The following is a 19,463-nucleotide window of genomic DNA, read 5'->3' as shown; positions in this document are numbered from 1 at the left end:
CAATGTGGATTTACATCCATTGTTTTCTCAGTGAACCTCACCTTAAGTACATAGGGTGCTCCACGGGTTTTAGCTAATGATGGTATTATATGTATACAGTTAACACATAAATTGGAGGTCCAGGCTTAACGTTTTTATCCTGATAAGGTGTTCAGTTAAACAAAGTTGGTCAGCCCAGGCCTGGAGTCACAGAGCGTGTAAAACCCCAATGGTCTTAGGTAGAGACTACCACATGGTCCTTGCTCTCATGCTTCTTTTCTACCAAATAAAGAAAAATTCAATTAGCAGAGACTGTTAGCCCAGAATCTGGATACTGAGAAAGAAAACAGGGGCAGCAACAGTTTTTGGTAGAAAACTGTAAGAATCTCTCTAAGAGAAAGAAGCGGTACAGAGCGTTATTTCTCTGGGAGAAGACAAGAGAGTGATAGAGCGGGTCAGGCTGTGAGAGAAACTCTGATGATACCACCAAAGCTAACAGCACAAAAGCTAATGTCAAAACTGAAAATGGGGGTTCCGGCTCAAGAGGGTGACATAGGAGGATCCTGAACTCCCCTCCTCCCAGACACACTGGGTTTACAGCCACATATAGAACAATTCCTTCTGAAAGAAATCCAGAAACTAGCTGAGTGACTTCAACACATCAGGGGAACAGACAAAAAAAACCACATGGAAATGGGTAGGAGAGGCTGAGACACAGTCTCGCCATAAACCCCATCCCCAGCAGAGTGACCCACAACCAGGAAGGAATTCAGCACTCCCCGTTTCTCTCTGAGGAGCAAAGGGTTTGGACCCCACGTCTGGAACCTCATCTGTTAAGATTTCTACCTGAGTGACAGGCCCCCCAAAACATCTAGCTCTGAAAGCCAGTGGGGCTTATGTCCACGAGACCCACAAGGCCATAGGGAAACTAAGGCACAGATCTTAACAGGCTTGTGGGGACTTACTGTGGCTATCCCCCCAGAGCCCAGTGCAGAGGTAAAACAAAAACAAAAACCTGAAAATGGGTTCCTCTTCGGCAGGACAAACAGAAACCAATAGGGAGATACGGTCTGGACACTGCTGATCAACATGCTGGTCCAGGAAACCAAGCAAGGCTTGGTTAAAAAGGACAATAGCGTCTTCCATAAGGCAAGTAACCAAAGCAACATCTCTGGGAAACAGCTCTTTTCTCTGCAAAAATCACCCCAAACCTAAACAATTACCTAAATCTTCCCTAAAAAACCTGAGGGGAGAATTTTTCTGAGAAATACGAGTAACTTCCTGGGCTATGAACCACACCTGACCACCTACTCTGCAAAACAGAAAAGAAAAAGTATCAGATGAAGGTTCTTGGGGCCCCAAAGCCAGTCCAAGTGATCACCATGCTGCCCCGAACATCCAGCATGAAGAAACACTAGGGACAGTCAGGAGTAACGGTCGCTCTAAAATTTCCGTATCAGAGGGCTTCTCAGTGGCAAGCTGGTGGGGTCAGGATGCATGTGTGGGCATTGTGCATTAAATTGAGACAAACTTGATTATGCACACAGAGGCTCCTTAGGGGGGCTGTCCAAAGCCCCCTAACTTCCCACCTGGGTGCCGCTAGTGCCCAGAGACAGAACACAGACACTGGTCTAGGAAACTCCAGTCTTCGCTGTCACTGCACAGGCCCCTCATAAAGATTGATGACATCTGCATTAACTTGGACCACGTTTCAATGTCCACTGCCAATCGAAAGCGAATCAGTCTGTGCCAGCACCCCCAACTTATTACTTGGGTAAATAAGGATCATTAATGGTGTGAACTGCAGACATGCAACAGTCAGTCCACATTTCCAAGACTGTAAAGAAAAGTAAAGAGCCTCGCTATGATCCATGAGTGAGGGCCCCTGGGGAACGGGGCACCAGCCTCTAATTAAGGAAGTGCTCCTACGCCAGCTCCGGGGGCTACTTCCGGCCCTGGGCACGGACAACAGGCTGGACAGAGGCAGAGGTTTTGCAACCTACGGTTACGCACCTTTCCTCCCGGCCTCGGGTGTCGCGGAAGGCTTTTCCTGCCGGGCGGCAGATGGCGCCGGGGAAGCTGGCTTCCTCTCTGTTTCCACCTCTTCCTCCTCATCCCGCTTCTGGTCCTTCCTCTCCTCAGTCGGCGGGGGTGAGGGCGTCCGGGGGTAGCCGTTGTCCCGGCCCTCCTTGCATGGCTCGCCGGGCTCCGGGTCAGGCTTCCCCACCCGGCGAGCCAACAGCTCCACCAAGTAGGGCCTGCTCAGCTTGGAGATCGGGGAGGACGGCGGAGTCTGGCCCGCGGGCTTGGGAGCCAGGGCTGGCTTCTGGGCCAAGGGCGTTCTGTTTGCTGCCCTGTCCTGCTCTGGAGCCGGGGGCTGGCTGCTGGCTGCTGGGGGCCCAGGCTGGGCTGCAAGAGGAGAGTGGCTGGGAGCACTTTCAGCAGAGTCCTTCCAGGGGGCCGCGGCTTGCTTCCTCTCGTGGGGGAGGGAAGGGCCATGCTTGAGGGCCGCAGCCTCTGTCTCTCTCTCTCCAGCTGTGCTCCCCGGAGCTGACGGCGCCCCATTGATACTGTCCCCCGTGCTGCTGTGCCTTTTCTTCTTCTTTTGTTCTGTTTGTTGGTCGCAGTGGAAGCGCAAGGAGTAGTTGGTCCTTCTCAATTTTATTCCAAAAGGGGAAGCTTTATCCTCCCCACCTGGCATCACAGGCTCCGGCTTTCCTACTCCACCTGTGGTCTCGCTGTCCGAAGCGACCATGGGTTCTGCTTGGGCCACTGCTTTCTGTGTAGGGTAAGGAAGGCTTGGAACAAGGAAAGATGGAAGGTCTTTGGCAAATTTGCACCCCTCCGTGGTGTCCATTGGCTTCTGGTGTGCCCCCGGTTTCTCTGCACCCTTCATGGGCTCTTTAGTATCGGCAGCAGGGAGCTGGGGCCGGGCCTCTTCGCTGGGGCCTGGCGGGGATCTTTTTCTAACGCTTTCCGCTTCCGTGTTCTGTTTGGAGGTCTCCCCGCCCCCATCAGAGAATTTCTGCCAGGCAGGCTTAATGGAGAACTTTGCATTTACCGGCGGGGTCCGCCGGAGGTTCCCGCGGGAATCACATCGGCCCCTGGGCGTGTGTTCATCACCTGGCCGAGACTGGTCTCTCTCGCCACGCTGGTCACTCTCTGCGTTCTTCAGGATTCTGGACCGAATGGAAGCCCATTCAGCGAGCGCGGCCACGCTGCTCGGAGACTCCTGTGAGGGCCTGGTCTTCCCACTGCCTGCCCGGGGGTCGCCTGGGGCTCGGGGTGGGTTCTCCAGGACGGGCACATCCACGTGCTTCTTTTCTTCTGACAAGCCCAGGAGAGACTTGCACGCCGTGTCCTTGATCTGGCTCAAGTTGACGGCCGGGCCGCAGAGCTGGGCTCCCGTGACCAGAATGGCCGTGTGTGGTATGCTCAGGGACGAGGGCAGGGCGTGGGAGGCCGGGCTGGCTTTGGGGGCCTTTGGCTCTTGGGGACCAGAGGCAAGCCCCTCATCTTTCATGGGCTTCACGGGGCTCAGATTGACTTTGGGGAAGAGAATCTGTTTCCCTCCGGATGACACCTGGAAAGTGTAGGGTCTGGGCATGGTCTGCCTCTCATCTACCTCCTGCCATCTGAGCTCCTCCACCTTTCTGTCTGTTTCTGGAACGGCAGCTTCTTTCTTCTCTCCTGGAGCCAACGCCTCTTCCACCTGGGCCTCTTGTTTCTGGGGCAGCTCTGCGTTGGTTTCTTCCCTCTTTTCCTGCCATCCACAAGGATGATCCCCGGGAACATCCCCCTGCTTTCCGGGCTGCTCGCCCGATGGCTCGGTGGCCTCTTGGTTCTGCTCCACCCAAACACTCAGTTCCTCAGAGTCTTCTCTTGGCTTCTCGGGTGTCAGGTGTTCTTGTTCTGCTTTCTCTGCAGTGTCACTCTGAAGTGGGCTCCTCAAGCCCCTTTTGTGGTCCAGCGGCGGCTGATTCTCCTCTTCCACTCTCGGTGCTTCCTGAAGCTTCTTTTCCGCTTCCTGCCTTCTCTTCACCTCCGCGTCCTCCTGCCGTCTCTGCGCCTCCAGCTCTTCCTGCTTTCTGAGCTCCTGCATCCGTTGTTCCTCCGCCTCCGCCTCCTCCTCTCGCCACCTCCGCGCCTCCAGCTCCTGCCGCCTCTCCTCCTCTTCCCGCCGCTGCTTCTCGACCGCCCGCCGCCCCTGCTCCTCCAGCCTTCTGAGTTCCTCCAACGCTCTTTCCTCCTCTTCCCGCCGCAGCTTCTCGGCCTCCTGCCGGCTCCGCGCCTCCAGCTCCTCCTGCTGCGCGCGTCTCTCCAGGCGCCCCGCCTCTTCCTGCAGGCGTCTGGGCTCCTCCGCTCCCAGGCGCCCTCCTTCGTCTTGCTCCCTCCGCGCTGGGCCTCGGAGGCCTGGCTCTTCCGGACTCTGCGCCTCCTCTTCACGCTGCCTCTTTGCTGCCTCTAGCTGGACTCCTTCCTCCTCTTCCTCCCCTTCCTCCTCCAAGAGCTCCTCCTGCCTTCTTTTCTCCTCCCAAAGCCTCCTCTCCAGGTCCTGGAGCCTCTGCTCTTCCAGGCGTCGCCTCTCTGCCGCTTCGGCCTTTTGCCGTTTGCACTTGGCCTCAAGTTCTTGCCAGTATTCTTCTTGGCGTCGCTTCTCTTCCTCCGAGTCCAGCGCCTCTGGCTCCTCTTCATGCCAGACTGGCTTGTCTTCTCCAGGGTGCCCATTCTGGTCTAGGGACAGCTGATGCGGGAAGCCACCTTGCTCGTTCTTTCGATCCTAACATTGGTAAGGGAAACAGAATTAGCTTTCCGTGTGCACAGGCTACCGTTACAATCCTATTCACAATGTGGGTCGCCCTCCTAATCTCAAATGTAGGGGCAACGTTCCCCTCTCTACGCACAGAGACAGGTAACCTCGGGTATCCCTCACACCCAGAGTAAACTGGGGGTGGGGCAAAGAATTTCATCTTTGTGTTTCCTCTCTACATGTCATCCTCAAATTCCGTTTTTTTAAAAAAATACACGTGAATAATCATAGGAAAACTGGTAGTCCAGCATTAGAAAGGTGAGGAAAAATGAGATTTGCGCTTCATCAATGTCCCCTGAAACTTGTGACTGAGAAGTCTCCTCTAATCAAACTGAAGAAGCTTTGGCTAAGCCGTGGCACAGGAAAGTGGGCCACCCGTCTGTTGCAAAGCACACAGTGTCCGGAGCCCCTCGGAAGGCAGCCTCTCTCTCTGAGGTCCACCAGCCACTGGCGGGCAACAAGTCAGAAAGGGTGGTGGAAAGGAAATGGGCCCCTTCACCCTTGTGCCTGAGACACAGCCATCCCCGACAGGGACAGACCGAGTTCCTTCCATAGGCCCCTCACAGCACCATCCTGCTAGGCAACATTAATGCCCAGCCAGCAAGGGTGTCTGCCAGGCCATACATACCCCGACAAGTCGCCTGTGCTTCCTTGACACCCTCTGGTTTTTTGGCTTAATGGACAGTTTGTGCTTGGCGGCACTGTTGTCCAGGCGGGCGATGGCCAGGGGGATGGCATCTAGGTTGACACTTTCGATGGTGCCGGCAGAGGAGAAGTGCCTTTTTGGCCGAGACGTTTTAACTGGAGCAGCCTACAGTGGAGATTGAAATGTGAAGTCAGTCTGGATCAGAGAACAACCTGCAGGGAATCCCGGGATGGCGGCACTTGTTGGAGCCTGCACCTTGCCCAGCCTGGCCCAGGAGATGCTGGCAAGTGGACGGGGCTCGTGGGCACAGTGAAGTGAACACTGCTTTTATAATCAAAAGACGTTGAGTATTTGTTTTGCCAGTGATAATCTGTATTAACTTGTAAAGGTCATTTAATCTTTCAGGGACTAATTTTCCTACTCTGAATGGTATGGGGGTTAGATTAGATCAGGGGTCAGTAAGACACAGTCAAGGTGGTCCAGTCCTGCCTGAAAACTGTTTGGGTGAATAAGGTTTTCCTGGTACAGAGCCACACCATTGCCCTTGGCTGCCTTTGCGCTAAAAGGAAGAGCAGAACAAAGCAGAGTCTGGTAGTTGCAACTTATGGCCACAAGGCCTAAAATAAGTAGTAGTTTGCTAAGCCCTGGACTAGCTCATCTCTATGCTAAGAACTCTGTAGTTCTAAGAACCTTCTACTACCACAGACATGGTGTGTACATACCTCAGCTCCTACTTTAGCCTCCTCAAACAGGGAATGTATCTTTCTGGGCTTTGTATCAATCCTCTTTATGCCCAAGTAGCAAATCTCATTTGGTAAGTGCTCAATAAATATTTGCTAAAAGAATGAAGGAACAATGAAGTATAATAACATCTCTGCCTAGGGCATAAAATTTCTAATCAGCAAAAATGTTTTAGCACGATCATGCCAAAGTCACCGAGCACTGGTGCACTGGAAGTGAAAAGGAGGAGGCCTGGGTGAGAAGGTGAAAGGCAGAAATGTGCTACACACAGGGGAAAGGCAATTCTGCAAAGGATGAACCGCAGAACTGCTTGCGGCTCTGTAATACAGGTGTGGTCACTTACAAAGCGCAACCTCAGACCAACCGTATACATTTAGGTAGGTCAGAGAGACCGAGGCTCACAGTCCACGCTGAATCACGAGTTAAGGAGCCACGCCTGTAAGTTCAGAGTATTCACAGGCAAGCAGCGAGGCAAGGGCTCCTGGCCACGGCACGCCACCGCGCAGCAGAGGGCGCTCACGGCCCTAACTGCCTTCTCCAGCGGCTGAGATACAGGCTCAGCATCAGCGGAGGCCAGGGTTCCCCTGTTTTGACTCTGTCCGTGCACAGTAAGGGCAGAGTCAATGGGGTTTAGCTGGTGGCTTTGCTTTTTGCAATTATCTTCCATATTTATGCACAGAGATAAAGGAGCCAGCTAGCTCCAAGAGCAAAACGAACGCTCAGTAAATACTAATTTATGACAAGAAGCACGGAAGTAAGGAAAAATAATCCCAGCCTTTGGTCTCCTAAGCTTTAATTTATTTATGGTTATCTTTATAATAGGTGTCAAATTCTAAACGACTGTTGAAGAGAGATGAATTAAACATTTATTTCCATCCCCTAATGGATGCGTGAGTAAAAGGAGTTAAAGCCAAATGTGATAGACTGAAGACGCAGATAAAGCATTTCAAGTTGAGATTTAATGCCATGTTTCGTTTCTAGTTATTCAAGCTGGGCCTCTTCATCTGGGTGGTGGAACTGTCTTGAGTCATTCCCTTCAGAAGACTCAGGGACATGCCCTGTTCTCACCGTACTGTCTGCCAGACCCCGGGAAGACCCCTGGACCCCTGTGCAGGTGAAAGGTCCTCATGGGAGCGGACTGGCCTCTGTGGAAGTGGCGCACGTGATCTCCACAGGGCTCCCTAGGCTCCTGCAGGTAACGTCCCAGGTTTCAGTGGAACGTGTGTAAGTTAAAAACCAAAAATACACACAAGTAGAGAAGTGCTAAGGTCTTTTGTGGGGCATCTCTAAATAGGAGACTTTTCCTCACACACTCTTTACCTTCAGGTGTTTTTGAATGTTTTTTTCAATGGCTTACCGGTGTCTTAAAATCCATGATACACCTAGGAAAACTACCAACACCTGAGACTCCAAACAGGCGTGGCGGGAGCGTGGCTCTTTTTCAGAGCAGGGTTCAGTTCCAGCAGTTACATCACCATAGAAACAGATGCTCCAACATCTACCACTGGTTGCATTTGGAAGGAATTTAAAGTAATGGACAAAGGTAGCATTTATGAATGGAAAAGTGAGGCAGCAGATCGCCCAACAAAAGGAAGAATGGAAGTTAAAGTAAGGAAGCTGCATACACGAGTTCAGATCATACTACCTTCTCTTCCATCTCACTTCCGGCTCCAGGCAGATTCAGAGGACCCGGAGAACTTGGCGTCTCACTGGACTGGAACAGTAGAGAGAGTGCTCAAGTCAAACGCCAGCACAGGAAGTCCTGGGCAGACAACCAGACAGTGTCTGTGCAGGCAAGTGCCACCCCCTCCACGCAGGGGCGCAGCTGGCTGCAGAGAGCCGGCAGGTTCACGGCGGGGACTCTGCTCGTGCCCGGACTCCACCAGGGCTCCCGAGGCACGGTGTGTGCTCCCCTCCCCCGAGTTCAACACATCTCCCATCCGGGTGGTCTCCAACCTCAGTCCTTGATGTGTTTCCCCAATGATGAGAGAATCTCAGGTGCTGCCCTGCTGCCACCCTACCTGGGAAGCAGGGCCCCAGCTTCAGAGCTCTCGGCTTTGCTGGCTGCCTTCCACCCCATGAAAAGGAAAGAGGGCCCTTCCAGGGGCACACAGGGGCTGGGCTGAGGAAGTGGATGACCAGAGGAGGCAAGAAAACTTGGAAGGAAGGGAGGAAGGGAGGGAGGGAGGAAGGAAGGAGAAGAAAAAGGCTGATGATTCACATCCCAGTCGCCCTGCCTGCCCTGGGTACATGCACGTCACGTCATCTGCACCAGGTATACCTTCTGTCTTGTATCGCCCATATTTACAAAAGGGTCTCATTGTCTCTTACAGAGCCATACCATCAGCTTGCCCCACCTCAGTCCCTTTTCTGTACCACACTTAGAAACACCTTTAGAAAACACAAATCAGATGATCACTGCCCTGCTTAAAACTACTCGGAGGCTTCCTATTACTTTTTGAACAAAATTCACCCCTTCTCCTGTGGTCTACATGATCCAGCCTCTATACTGTGCTCTACCTACCCTTTGCCCTCGTCCCCACTGGCCTGCTTTCTGTTCCTCCTTCAGGACAAGCTCAGTCCCACCTCTGGGCCTCTGTACTTGCTCTCCCTTCTTCCTAAAACACCCTTCACCCCTCCGGTTCTGCTCATGGCTATTCTGACCTCCTTATCTAAAGAAGCAACCTCTCTCCAACCATATTACTCACTTTTCCATCACCCTGTTTTATTTTCTGTGCAGCATTTTTATTAATCCAAAATTATGATATGTATCTATTTGTTGACTTGTTTGTTGTCTGACTCTCCTCTCATTAGAATGTAAACTACACGGAGGCAGCCCCTTGTCTAATCTGGCCCATCTCTGTGATGCCCACAGCTGGGGGAGCACCTGCTGAACAAATGACCCCCTTTCTGCCCCAGGCCACAGTGCCCTGCACTTATTAGATCTTTAGTAAGAGGGAAGACATTTGCTTTGGTCCATAGGAAATCCCTGAATCAAGGCTGATGACCCATGCAGCTGCCCACACTCAAGAGGCTGGAGAGAACATTGTTGGACCAGTGGGAGAGATGGGCCCCATGCCTGCTTCACATGCCTGGTGCCACAACTGTGGGCACCAGGAGTCATCAGGGCCAGGGCCAGGGCCAGGCAGAGATGGGCCACAGAGGAGATTGTCCACCTTTTCTTTCCTTCTTTCCTTTGCTCTACAAGTCACTTATCTTTTGTTCTACTCTTATGACATATTAGCTGATAACAAGCACGACTTCTTCCAGGGGCATCTTAATAACACCCAATGTCATTTCAGGCACCATGGTAGGCACAGCACAGAGAATACTTTCTTTTTCTTTTCTTTTCTTTTCTTTTTTTGCTGTATGCAGGCCTCTCACTGTTGTGGCCTCTCCCGTTGCAGAGCACAGGCTCCGGACACGCAGGCTCAGCGACCATGGCTCACGGGCCCAGCCACTCCGCGGCATGTGGGATCTTCCCGGACCGGGGCACGAACCCGTGTCCCCTGCATTGGCAGGCGGACTCTCAACCACTGCGCCACCAGGGAAGCCCGAGAATACTTTCTTTTAAGCATGGGAAGACTCAGAGCCTCAGCTAGAGAACAGTATATCTAGCTACTGGTAAGACTTTTCTTCCTTTTCCCATAAGGGGCCTGAGGGTGTCCCTTCTGCTGCTAGAGGGACTCTCATTTCAGGATATGCTCAGAGTGTTTCTTTCAAAGTGTCAAGAGACCAAATTTAGATAGGACGGTGCTGGACCCGTGTGACTTTCTTTCCACACTAAGTAGACTTCGAGCTGGTCTGTTTGATATGTTCTGTCTTATTGAGCACCTATTTCTTTCCTCACTTCCCTTTAAATTAGTCCAATTCGACAAGTAATCATTCAGTGCTCGTAAGTAAGCAGTAACGATGTCCTAGGGAGACAGAGACATGTAAGATCCAGTCTGTCCTCAAGGAACTCAACGTTATAGATGCAGAGAAAATAGTTACGTGGACACAGATGCAGACGGAGTACAGATGTGTAAGAAGTACCAAGGATGCACAGTGACGACACAGAGGAGATAGTGCAGCTTGGAGGTGAAGCCGGGCAAGGCTCCCAGAAGAGGTGGGTCGGCCTGAGTCTCTGAGAGTAAGTGGAAGACACTGGGAAGAGCTGAGGCAAGGGGCACGTCTCCCCTGCCTCCCCCTCTTCCAAGCTGGCCCCCCTGCAGATCAAGGCACTGGCCCGGGAAGTGCCCTCCAGCCCTGGACTACTCATCAGGAAAGCTTCTCCCACCTTATTCCCTACACTGCAGACCCCAGGGTTACTGATGCCCCTGTCCACTTCCCAGCACCCTCCTGGGCTTATCAGCAATCAAGTCATTCCCTGGAGGAGCCTTACTTTGTTCTCGGTGTCTGAGAGGATGACGTCCTGCTGAGTCACAATTTCCATGGGACTGGTCAGGAACGGATCCTCTTCCAAGCGAGCCTCGCCACTGTCTGCCTTCTTCATGGGAATGGCATTGGGTGGTGGCTGCCCAAACTTGATGTTCTTGCCCAACTGTCGCTGGAGAGAAACAAAAGAAAGACGTTCTGAAGCAGTGAAGCGGTTCACAATAACCACAGCCAGATTCCCCATAGCTAGCAGGCACTGAGGCATATTCTGTACACGACTGGTTTCCAGACTAGACACCATGCCAGTAAACCCTGATGCAGTCCTGTAATAACTGAATCTGTTTCCCGGTGTTTCTTTCCCACCTCCGAGCCGTGAGCTTTTTCATCCAGCCACCTCTTTCATGGAGATGCCAACATTTCCAGGGGGGTAGAGAGACCGTATTTCTGATCCAAAAGTTGGGTATGACAAAAATTTTTTGATTAACCTATAAGTTTATTTATATAAAACTCTTTTAAAGGTACAAAAATTGGACAGAAAATAGTTTCATGAGATGCAAAAACCACTGGGGGAAATCAAGACCCTTGTGGCTGCACAAAGAAGGGAACCCTTCAGCCCTTTGGGACATACTCCCCTTGAATATTTATATTTCATCTACCTTCCTCACCAGCCCCTAGCTTGAACATCCTGTTCGGGTTACAGTGGGTACCACTGCCAAATGGAAGAAGGCCCCAGGGCCCACAAGTCTTTCCATGATTGATGCTGAGTTCACAGAAAAGATGGAAGCAATCTTGTCCTGCCAATAGGACGGCCTCTTCGCCTTGCTGCAGCTACCCACTGTGCCCTATGGGTCAGAAGGAACCAAGTGGGTAAGGGACAGAGAAGGAGGCCAGAGGAAGGGCCAAAGAGGGACTGATCACTGGTGGGAGGGAGCTGAATGGATGGGGAGAAGGAGGGAAAAACAGGGGATAGAAATTAGGAAGATAAATAGTATTCAGAATTAGAGAAAAGCCAGATTAAACAAAGGAATTATATTCCCTGAAGAAAAATATATAAACATAATAGTTTTTAATAAGAGGCAAAATATTTAATGGGCTAGATATATTAGATATAAAATATTGAATGGGTAGAGAAAGTGAATGACACTCAGGAAGGAAAAGAGGTAAGCCGTGGTCATCTGAAAGACTACTGTACTGAATCGAACATATTGTACAGACTACTGCCTTTAACTACATCAGGGATTCTCAAGCTCGGCGCTACTGACATTTGAGGCCAGATAATTCTTTGTTGTGGGAGCTGTCCTGTGCACTGTAGGACGTTTAGCATCACCCCAGGACAGCAGATGCTAGTAGCAACCCCTCTTCAACCTGTTTAGACAACGAAAAATGCCTCCAGCCTTTGTCCAATGTCCCCTGGGGGCTAAAGTCGCCTCCGGCTGAGAATTACTGCTCTAGATCTAGGTACTTGGCTTTCACAGTCTTTTTATGCTTCAAAGGAAAAAAAAAAAAATAGAGACTACATTATCTGATATTTATCTCTAATGTGGCCAATATTTAATCCCACAAAGCTGCAAAAAGCCTTAGCAATCACATTATCCAACCCCCTCACTTTACAAAAAAAGTCAGAGGTCCAGTGGGGAGAGGTGACTGGCCCAAGCTTATGGAAAGAATGAGTGGCCCCAAAGGGACTTGAATCCATGTCTTCTAAACCACATTCAATGTTATTTTCATTGCACTCCACTGGTTCTCATAAATTTAACGTCGCACTTCCTTCTTCTTTTAGGGGCAGAAAGAAAGAGAGGATGCAGCATTTTTACTACCTCACTGAAGTTCCCCAGCAGAGGACTCCCTCGAGGGAAATACGCCCCTTCTCTCTCTGAACTCCAGGGTATCAAATCCACCCACCTTCACTCAGCTCCCCCTCGGCCTTGCATGGTGGATGGTGAGATTGCAGAGACATGAGAGCGATGAGCCCCAGGCCCCGCTCCCCACATCCCAGGGGCACGCCCCCCAGCATGCCAAGTCAGGAGCACAGAGAGACATGGACTCGTATTTGATCTGCTGGTATCCCAGCCTGAGCCTGGCTCCCCTGGCACCCCAGGGAGGGAGCACACATCAAAAGCCCGAGTTCAGCCAGTGAAGTACAGCTTGAGCAGCCTAAAAGGGTTTCGGGGAGGAGAAGGCTGAAAAAGGGTATCTTCTAAAAACAAGTTTAGCAGGAAGCGGCAGTTAGTATCTACTCTAAGCAGATCAATAAGCAGGCACAGTTAGAACAGCCGATGGTGTCAGACGAGAGGACATGGTGTAACAAAGCCACAGGCCCGTCTCACTTGCTACCCTGTGGGAGAGGGACGGGGATGTGGGCAGAAGTGGCCAGAGGGGTTCCAGCATCCTAGTGACAGCCTGAGCAGGGATTCATTCTGGGACTCCCAGCCCAGCCTTTGGTTGACCAGTTATCCCTTCTCTAGGAGTGCTGGCCAAGAGCTGGAAACTTTTCCCCATCACCTTAGACCGAGACCCCCTGCTGTCAGGGTGTGCCATCTACCAATGCTCTTGAATGTCTAAGATGAGGGTATTTCCTCTACTTATAATGGAAAGAATAACCCTTGAATGAGCTTCCAAGGAGAACCTGGCTTAATACCCTAAATGCCCTTTAGTTAGGATTTCTGCCACCATCACAGAAAAGAATGAATATGCTGATATTATTCTTCATTAGGGCACTTTTTAGAACACTGACGTTGGTCCACCCTGATGCTTAGGATAAAAAAAAAAAAAAAGAAAGAATATGGCCAAATGTAATCCCAGTCTGGATTGAAATAAACTCCAAAGATGGGATGGGTATCATGGCTGCCAATGGAAAATGAAAGAGAAAATGGGAAAAAATATTAGATGCAATAGGAACAGGTGAAATAAGGTACATGGGACAAAGCTGGGAAATGGAGAGAGTGATATTAAGAAATGAAGTAGAGAGTTAAAGAAAGAGGCAACTTGAGAGGAGGGTGCAGGGGGCAGAGAAGAGGCACAGGAAGAAGCTGCAGCCTTGGTGGCAGGTACAGCAGCTGAAGGGAGCAGGGTCGGGGTGGGGAAGGTGGGTGGGAAAGAAGGAAGAGGAAGCGGGAGGGAGGGAGGGAGAATGTGTGTGTATACCAGAGGGTTGATTTATGTCACAGATATGGGCATCCTGGCAAAAGAAACACAATGCTGTCGCCTTTGAGAATAACGATGAGCATCTCCATAAAACAGCTGGATTTAAAATCCCTCTAGAGAAAACAAGTTCGGGCTGCTGGCTAGGGAGCTTGGGAGGAGGGCGTGGGATGGAGGAGGGGAGGACCCAGGTCATGAAAGAAATAGGGCTTCCCTGGTGGCGCAGTGGTTGAGAGTCCGCCTGCTGATGCAGGGGACACGGGTTCAAGCCCCGGTCTGGGAAGGTCCCACATGCCATGGGGTGGCTGGGCCCGTGAGCCATGGCCGCTGAGCCTGCGCGTCCGGAGCCTGTGCTCCGCAACGGGAGAGGCCACAACAGTGAGAGGCCCGTGTACCGCAAAAAAAAAGAAATGACGGCCATCGTCTAGGGAGAGGGCTGCAGCCTCTCTGTCCAGACAAAGGACTGTCTTCACAGACACACCCTGCATTGGTTGGGGACGAGACAGTGGAACAGGCCAGGCCAGGGCTGAAGGTCCAAGGCCATGGTGACTGAGCCTTGGACTCTTAAGGCCAAGGCTCTTGCACCTGCCCTGTGGGGTTCCTACTCCAAATGCTTCCTTCAGTTGACTCGAAGGAGACTGGGCTGTTGGACAATTTGTGTGATTTACTGACAACTAAAAGGTGACAGCTGAAACCTATCTGGCAATCTCAGGTGTCGAGTGAATTGAATATGGGGATAAATGTGGCTTTTTGGTGACTTTTATTCTGCCCGCCATTCAGGCATTGTCATGGGAAGAACTGAAAACTGAAAACCAGTCTGTTGAGATGAGCTTGCCCTTAAGTTTTCAGGAAAATAAACTATTACCACTCCCTCCATATATAGATATATATTTTTTACATACTCATGGATTCTTTATGTGTACTGAGATAATAGCCAGAGGGGAGTGTGGAACTGCTGTGCCTAAACTGAGTCCATGTTACTTGTGGCTATGAATCGAGTTACTGTTAGACTGGAATGTGAGCTAAAAGGGGCGATATTTTATTCACTCAAATGGGGCCATTTTGTTGTAATATGGAATGTTGGAGAATGATGTTATAGGAATGCACATCCATATTTATGAGACTTTTCTCCTATGGTGTGGAAATTCCAAGCACATCATATTCTGCAGCTCTCACACTGCCAGTTTAGATTTCCCCAGACTTTTCACAGCCATCCTTCAGACCACGTCTGTAAGAACAAGGCAGAAGAAGAATAAAGTTGCTGTCCTCTTGAGCGAACTACGTATACTCCCATAGTTAAAATGAATTTAAAAGAACAAGCAAAATCAAAAGCTCACAGATTTAAGGACGTTCGCTCTGTGCAGAAGTGGCTAAGAGCAGCTATTTATTCTTTGTGTCCTCGACAGCTGCATGAGGTGCCCAAGTCCTCAAAGGTAAGACACTTTGGCATTTTAAAGTGAAATCCAGCTCAGCAGGAGATAGCAGCTACTGAATATGGAGGTTTTCCCTCCTGAGCTAAACAGTCCGTGGACTAATAGACTAAGCATTTTCTGACAAAGATCTGGTATAATTCTAAAAAATCACTTGCAGGCTTAGACTGTGATGTTCCTGAGTCTTATCATCGATAGGTGCATACATACTTCACAGCCTGGTTTGATCTGAAATAAACAGCCACCTCCCTATCTGTGCTCTGGGCAGCTGTAGGGAACATCAAGGTCATTGTGGTCCAAATGCAGTGAAGTGCAAAGCTTACAAAGCCACTCTGTGCTATAGGAGGTGAACAGTGATTTTGTATAAATGGCAGATCTTAATAACTGGAGGGGCCCTTCAGATCATCCATCACGTGCATCCTCTTATTTTTCAGATAGGACACATGAAGGTCAGAGAGGTTAAATGACCTGCTCCAAGGCCGCACAGCTAGGTGGTGGCAGAGGCCTGGGAGGGGCTTTTTATTTCACCCACTGGCCATAGAACAACTGACTGTTATGGATAGGGTCCTCAAAAAGGACACCACTGTTGTTTCTGTCCCTGTAACTGTCCTATATATTAAAATCTGTTCTCACTCTGCACATGAATTATTTTTATACTCAGGGGAAAAAAGTAATTTTTCTTTAAAGGTTCAGTTGCTTGCCACAGAAATTTTGGCAGGTGGTAGATTCGCTTTGTTCAGAAAAGATGTTCAGAAAAGAGTAGGCTTATTTATGCTGTATTCAGTCATTCTGTACTCAGCATCAGCAGACAGATACTAACCATCACAGGTGCAACATAGGACAGTTCTGGCTGAGATGACTACGTGTGGACACTAGGGGGCAACCTTTCCAAGTGCAGTCATTACAGGCGTGGCTCTGGTTTCCAAGGACTAGGAAGTTTCTTAAGCCAGAGAAAAATGGCATTTTTTTTTTTTAATGACATTCCAGTAGAAATCTCATTTCAAAAGAATGTCTTAATAATGGTGGCAAATCAGCTTGCTAGGACATTTACTGTCAAATAGGTGTTAGCCATTACTTCTCTCTTTTTAAAATAAACATACACACATACACAAAGACAATTTCAGACATAAAAAACATACATGCCTCTGACATAACTAAACACCCTCATTCCATGCTGGAGTCTACGAGGGGGCGGTCTTTTATGCTGCTTACTAAGCATCAATACCAGCATAATGTTTTTATGGAAAAATGCAAAGCATTCATGCAAGTTAATAAAGTTAACTACTATTTCTACGACTTACCAGGAACATACTGCTTAGTCGACTGAAAAATAAAGCACAGTCTTTTGGGGGTGATACAGTTATATCTTATGTCACTCCAAAAATCACATTTGCTATGATAATGGTCCCCATTTCCCTCTTCGAAGAGCAAAAGTCTCTTATTTTATTGTTTAAAAACATAACTTTAGAGCTGTAAGGAAGCTTGTGAATCCATGCAGCAGAAGCAAAATTAGGCAGACCTTGTATGAGTAGATAATGTCCAAAGGAGAGCACTTAAATTAGACAGCTATTCTGGTTTACTCACATTTCTTCTCCTGTTTTAACAGAATTGTTGCTTCAGGGAAGTTAGTTGTTTTACATTTTATTAGTTATGAGATCAGATGCTTTAAACTTATGGCTTACATCATTAAGACAAACAACTGGCATTCACATATTTCTATTGAGTTTCTGTATTTTCAATACTGAGGAATTATCTATTTTTTACAACTCCAAACCCACTTCTTGGAGTGGCAGTGGCAGGTGGTGTGACATTACAAAGCTGATACCATTTAAGATGACAGACTATTATCTAATTTTTAAAGAACTCCTTGAAAGCCCTTGTAAAATACAGTTGTTTTGTAGACTGAAACCTGTAAGTCATTCCCCTTAGAAAGGGAGTATTATGAGGGTTCATTACTTCATAGCAATAATACTCCAGGAAACAAAAGACTTCAAGAAGGAAAGGTAAGGAGGAAGGGGATCAAGGTTTTCTTTGGCCGTCACACCCTTCCCCCTTCTCCAGCTTATGAAAAGAGACAACTTACTTTTTCTTCTGAGTCTATAAAACGTGTAGCAGTACAACCAGCAAGAACCAAGAACGGGGGAGCTAGTTAGGAAAGCTGAACTTTGAAGGAAGTGCCTAGGTTAGTTCTGAGGGCAGGACTATGGCCTTGGGCAGTGGTGTGGTAGGTACAAAGATCTAGGCAAGTTTGGGTGTGGTTTCAGGGTGTTGGCTATTTCCCACCTCACCATATGCTATATTCAGCTGAGTGTGTGTGGAATATGTAACCAAACAGAGATCACAAAATACGTAGCTAATAACCAGTAGAAACAAGAATATTTCAAGAAAATAGAAAAATTTGAGTGTCAGTAGCTATACAAGCCAGCTATCCCCTTTATTTTTTATGTTTTTGCTGGTTCATTCACTCATTCATTTATTGGTTCATTCATTGTTGTAGACTTAGATGGAAACCAGCAGACCAGAGCCCCCTGTTCATAGTCTGCATTGCCTCCAAGCACCCCCAGCTCAGAGAAGTGCTTGCTTAGGCACTTCTGTCGGGTGAGTGAATTCTACTGAGCACTCGGGCAAACTTACTTGGTCAGATCCCAGGGGTCTTTGCTCCCCTTGCTTTTCCTGGATTTCCCGTTATTTCAATCTCATTTAGTAAAAAATTATTTTATTATATTTTCATTCTTAAGGAGTTACCATCTGAGTCAATTTTATGTAGGAAAACTGCCCAACTCTGCAGTGTGAACAGGAGCAAAGCTGAAGAGCTTCACAGCACCCCTCTGAGACAGGGTGGCTCAGAGCAGCCAGATTTACAAACACAACAGAATAATAAAGAGTCTCACCATTCACTGTCCAAGTATGGAGACTTGGAAAGGGAACACTTGCTGTGCATACCCTCAGCTGACAGTCAACCCTGTGCTCAAGGATTATGGCCAACACTTAATGGTTAGGAGCTCTTTCCTCTCACCCCAGTTCTGCAGCCTCTCTAGGGTACTTGTCCTCATTAAGTCCAGTTAAAAATGAGGGAACAACTTGAGAGCAAAGGAGAGGGGGTGTTATGTAGGTGGGTACAACAGTGATAGTGAACCTCTCACAGGTGGACGGAGGCTTCCAGAAAACGGAGTGAGGTTTGAGAAAGCAAACATTCTCCCCAAGAGCTATCCCTGGACCTCCCAATCCACTACTCAAGGCCAAGTTAGGAACTTTCCCCACTTCCCTCCATAGCTGGGCCCCTTCCCTATGGCTTTGACCTTCCAATCTCAAGCTGTCTTACCTGAAGAGTTTTGACTTTGCCCAGGATGTTGTCCTGTGACATTGCTTGAACTGTCTGCTCACTTTCTGCTCCCCCATCAGGGATAAAAATACTGTCATGGGAAAACGCCCGGGTTCCCACAGAATAGTTGAAGGACCTGGAATGCAAATCATGTGCTTCATTTTATTAGGATGATAAGATTCCTTTTGGCAATTCAATTTCCTTTTCTTCCGGATTTAGGGGACTCCACCCACATCCCCTGTCTCATTCAAAAAGCACTTCCAGCATGGTGTCCTTTTCTGTGAGAGGTCAGCCAAGTAGCCGGGTAGACAGAAGGGTCCCACTGGAATAAGGGAGCATGTCTCCAACACAACAATGTTTCAGAGCCACTCAGTGGGAGAACTCAGACTGCTACTTGTTTGTAGAGAACCCAGGACAGAAGGCATTGCAGAAATGTTAACTGTAGGAGCCTTTCTCCTGATGAGCTGTCACTATCAGTTTTAGCCCAGTAAAGTCTTGTCAACAAATACTCTTTAAGTAACATGCAGATCTAGAAGTAGGAGGCAAGAGTTTCTTTCTTTCAGATTGCAATCAAATTGGAAGAAAGATATATACATCTAAAACAAAGACTTGATGAGGACTGGAATTGCTATAGGGACGACAGGAATAAAGAGTCTCTCTGTCGAGACTCTAGGAATTCAGAGAAGAGGAGGAGAAATGTGTGTTAAGGAGATTCTAATGGGTGTCACGCATTGGGCAGCTTATAGGTGGTAGGCACCCAACAATAAACACTTTTCAGTTGAAAGGTTGGACTTCAAAGGAGTCTGGACGTCAAGGAAATCTGGACTTCTACCTGACTGTGAGGTATAGGCTGGGTGAACTGCAGGAAGAGGAAGCAGCAGACACCAACTGTTCCTTACTTGATCTTGGAAATTAAGTTACCTCTGGGAAGGAACACACAGGGGCAGAATCACACACTCCCCATAAGGCAAGACAGGCACATTTCCATGATGCCAGGCACACAGGCAGCTCTCTCAG

The 19,463-nt window shown here is 49.0% G+C and overlaps 1 protein-coding gene across 1 annotated transcript in view; it reads right to left on the bottom strand.

Moving 5' to 3' along the window:
- Positions 1–10,686, bottom strand: part of CRACD (capping protein inhibiting regulator of actin dynamics) — a gene marked incomplete at its 3' end in the record, with an annotated part of 29,758 nt that extends 19,072 nt beyond the window's left edge. The window contains exons 1-4 of the mRNA XM_079715339.1: positions 10,561–10,686; positions 7,822–7,890; positions 5,418–5,600; positions 1,993–4,759 (exon numbers count right to left, since the gene is read on the bottom strand). Of these exons, the coding sequence (XP_079571465.1) occupies positions 1,993–4,759; positions 5,418–5,600; positions 7,822–7,890; positions 10,561–10,671 (3,130 nt within the window). The 5' untranslated portion in view covers positions 10,672–10,686. The remainder of the gene's footprint in view (positions 1–1,992; positions 4,760–5,417; positions 5,601–7,821; positions 7,891–10,560) is intronic.
- Positions 10,687–19,463: the final 8,777 nt, after the last annotated feature.

The sequence above is a fragment of the Hyperoodon ampullatus genome, assembly GCF_949752795.1.
Source record: "Hyperoodon ampullatus genome assembly, chromosome: 1".
Classification (NCBI taxonomy): domain Eukaryota; kingdom Metazoa; phylum Chordata; class Mammalia; order Artiodactyla; family Ziphiidae; genus Hyperoodon; species Hyperoodon ampullatus.
This window is presented reverse-complemented; position numbering and strand designations above follow the sequence as displayed.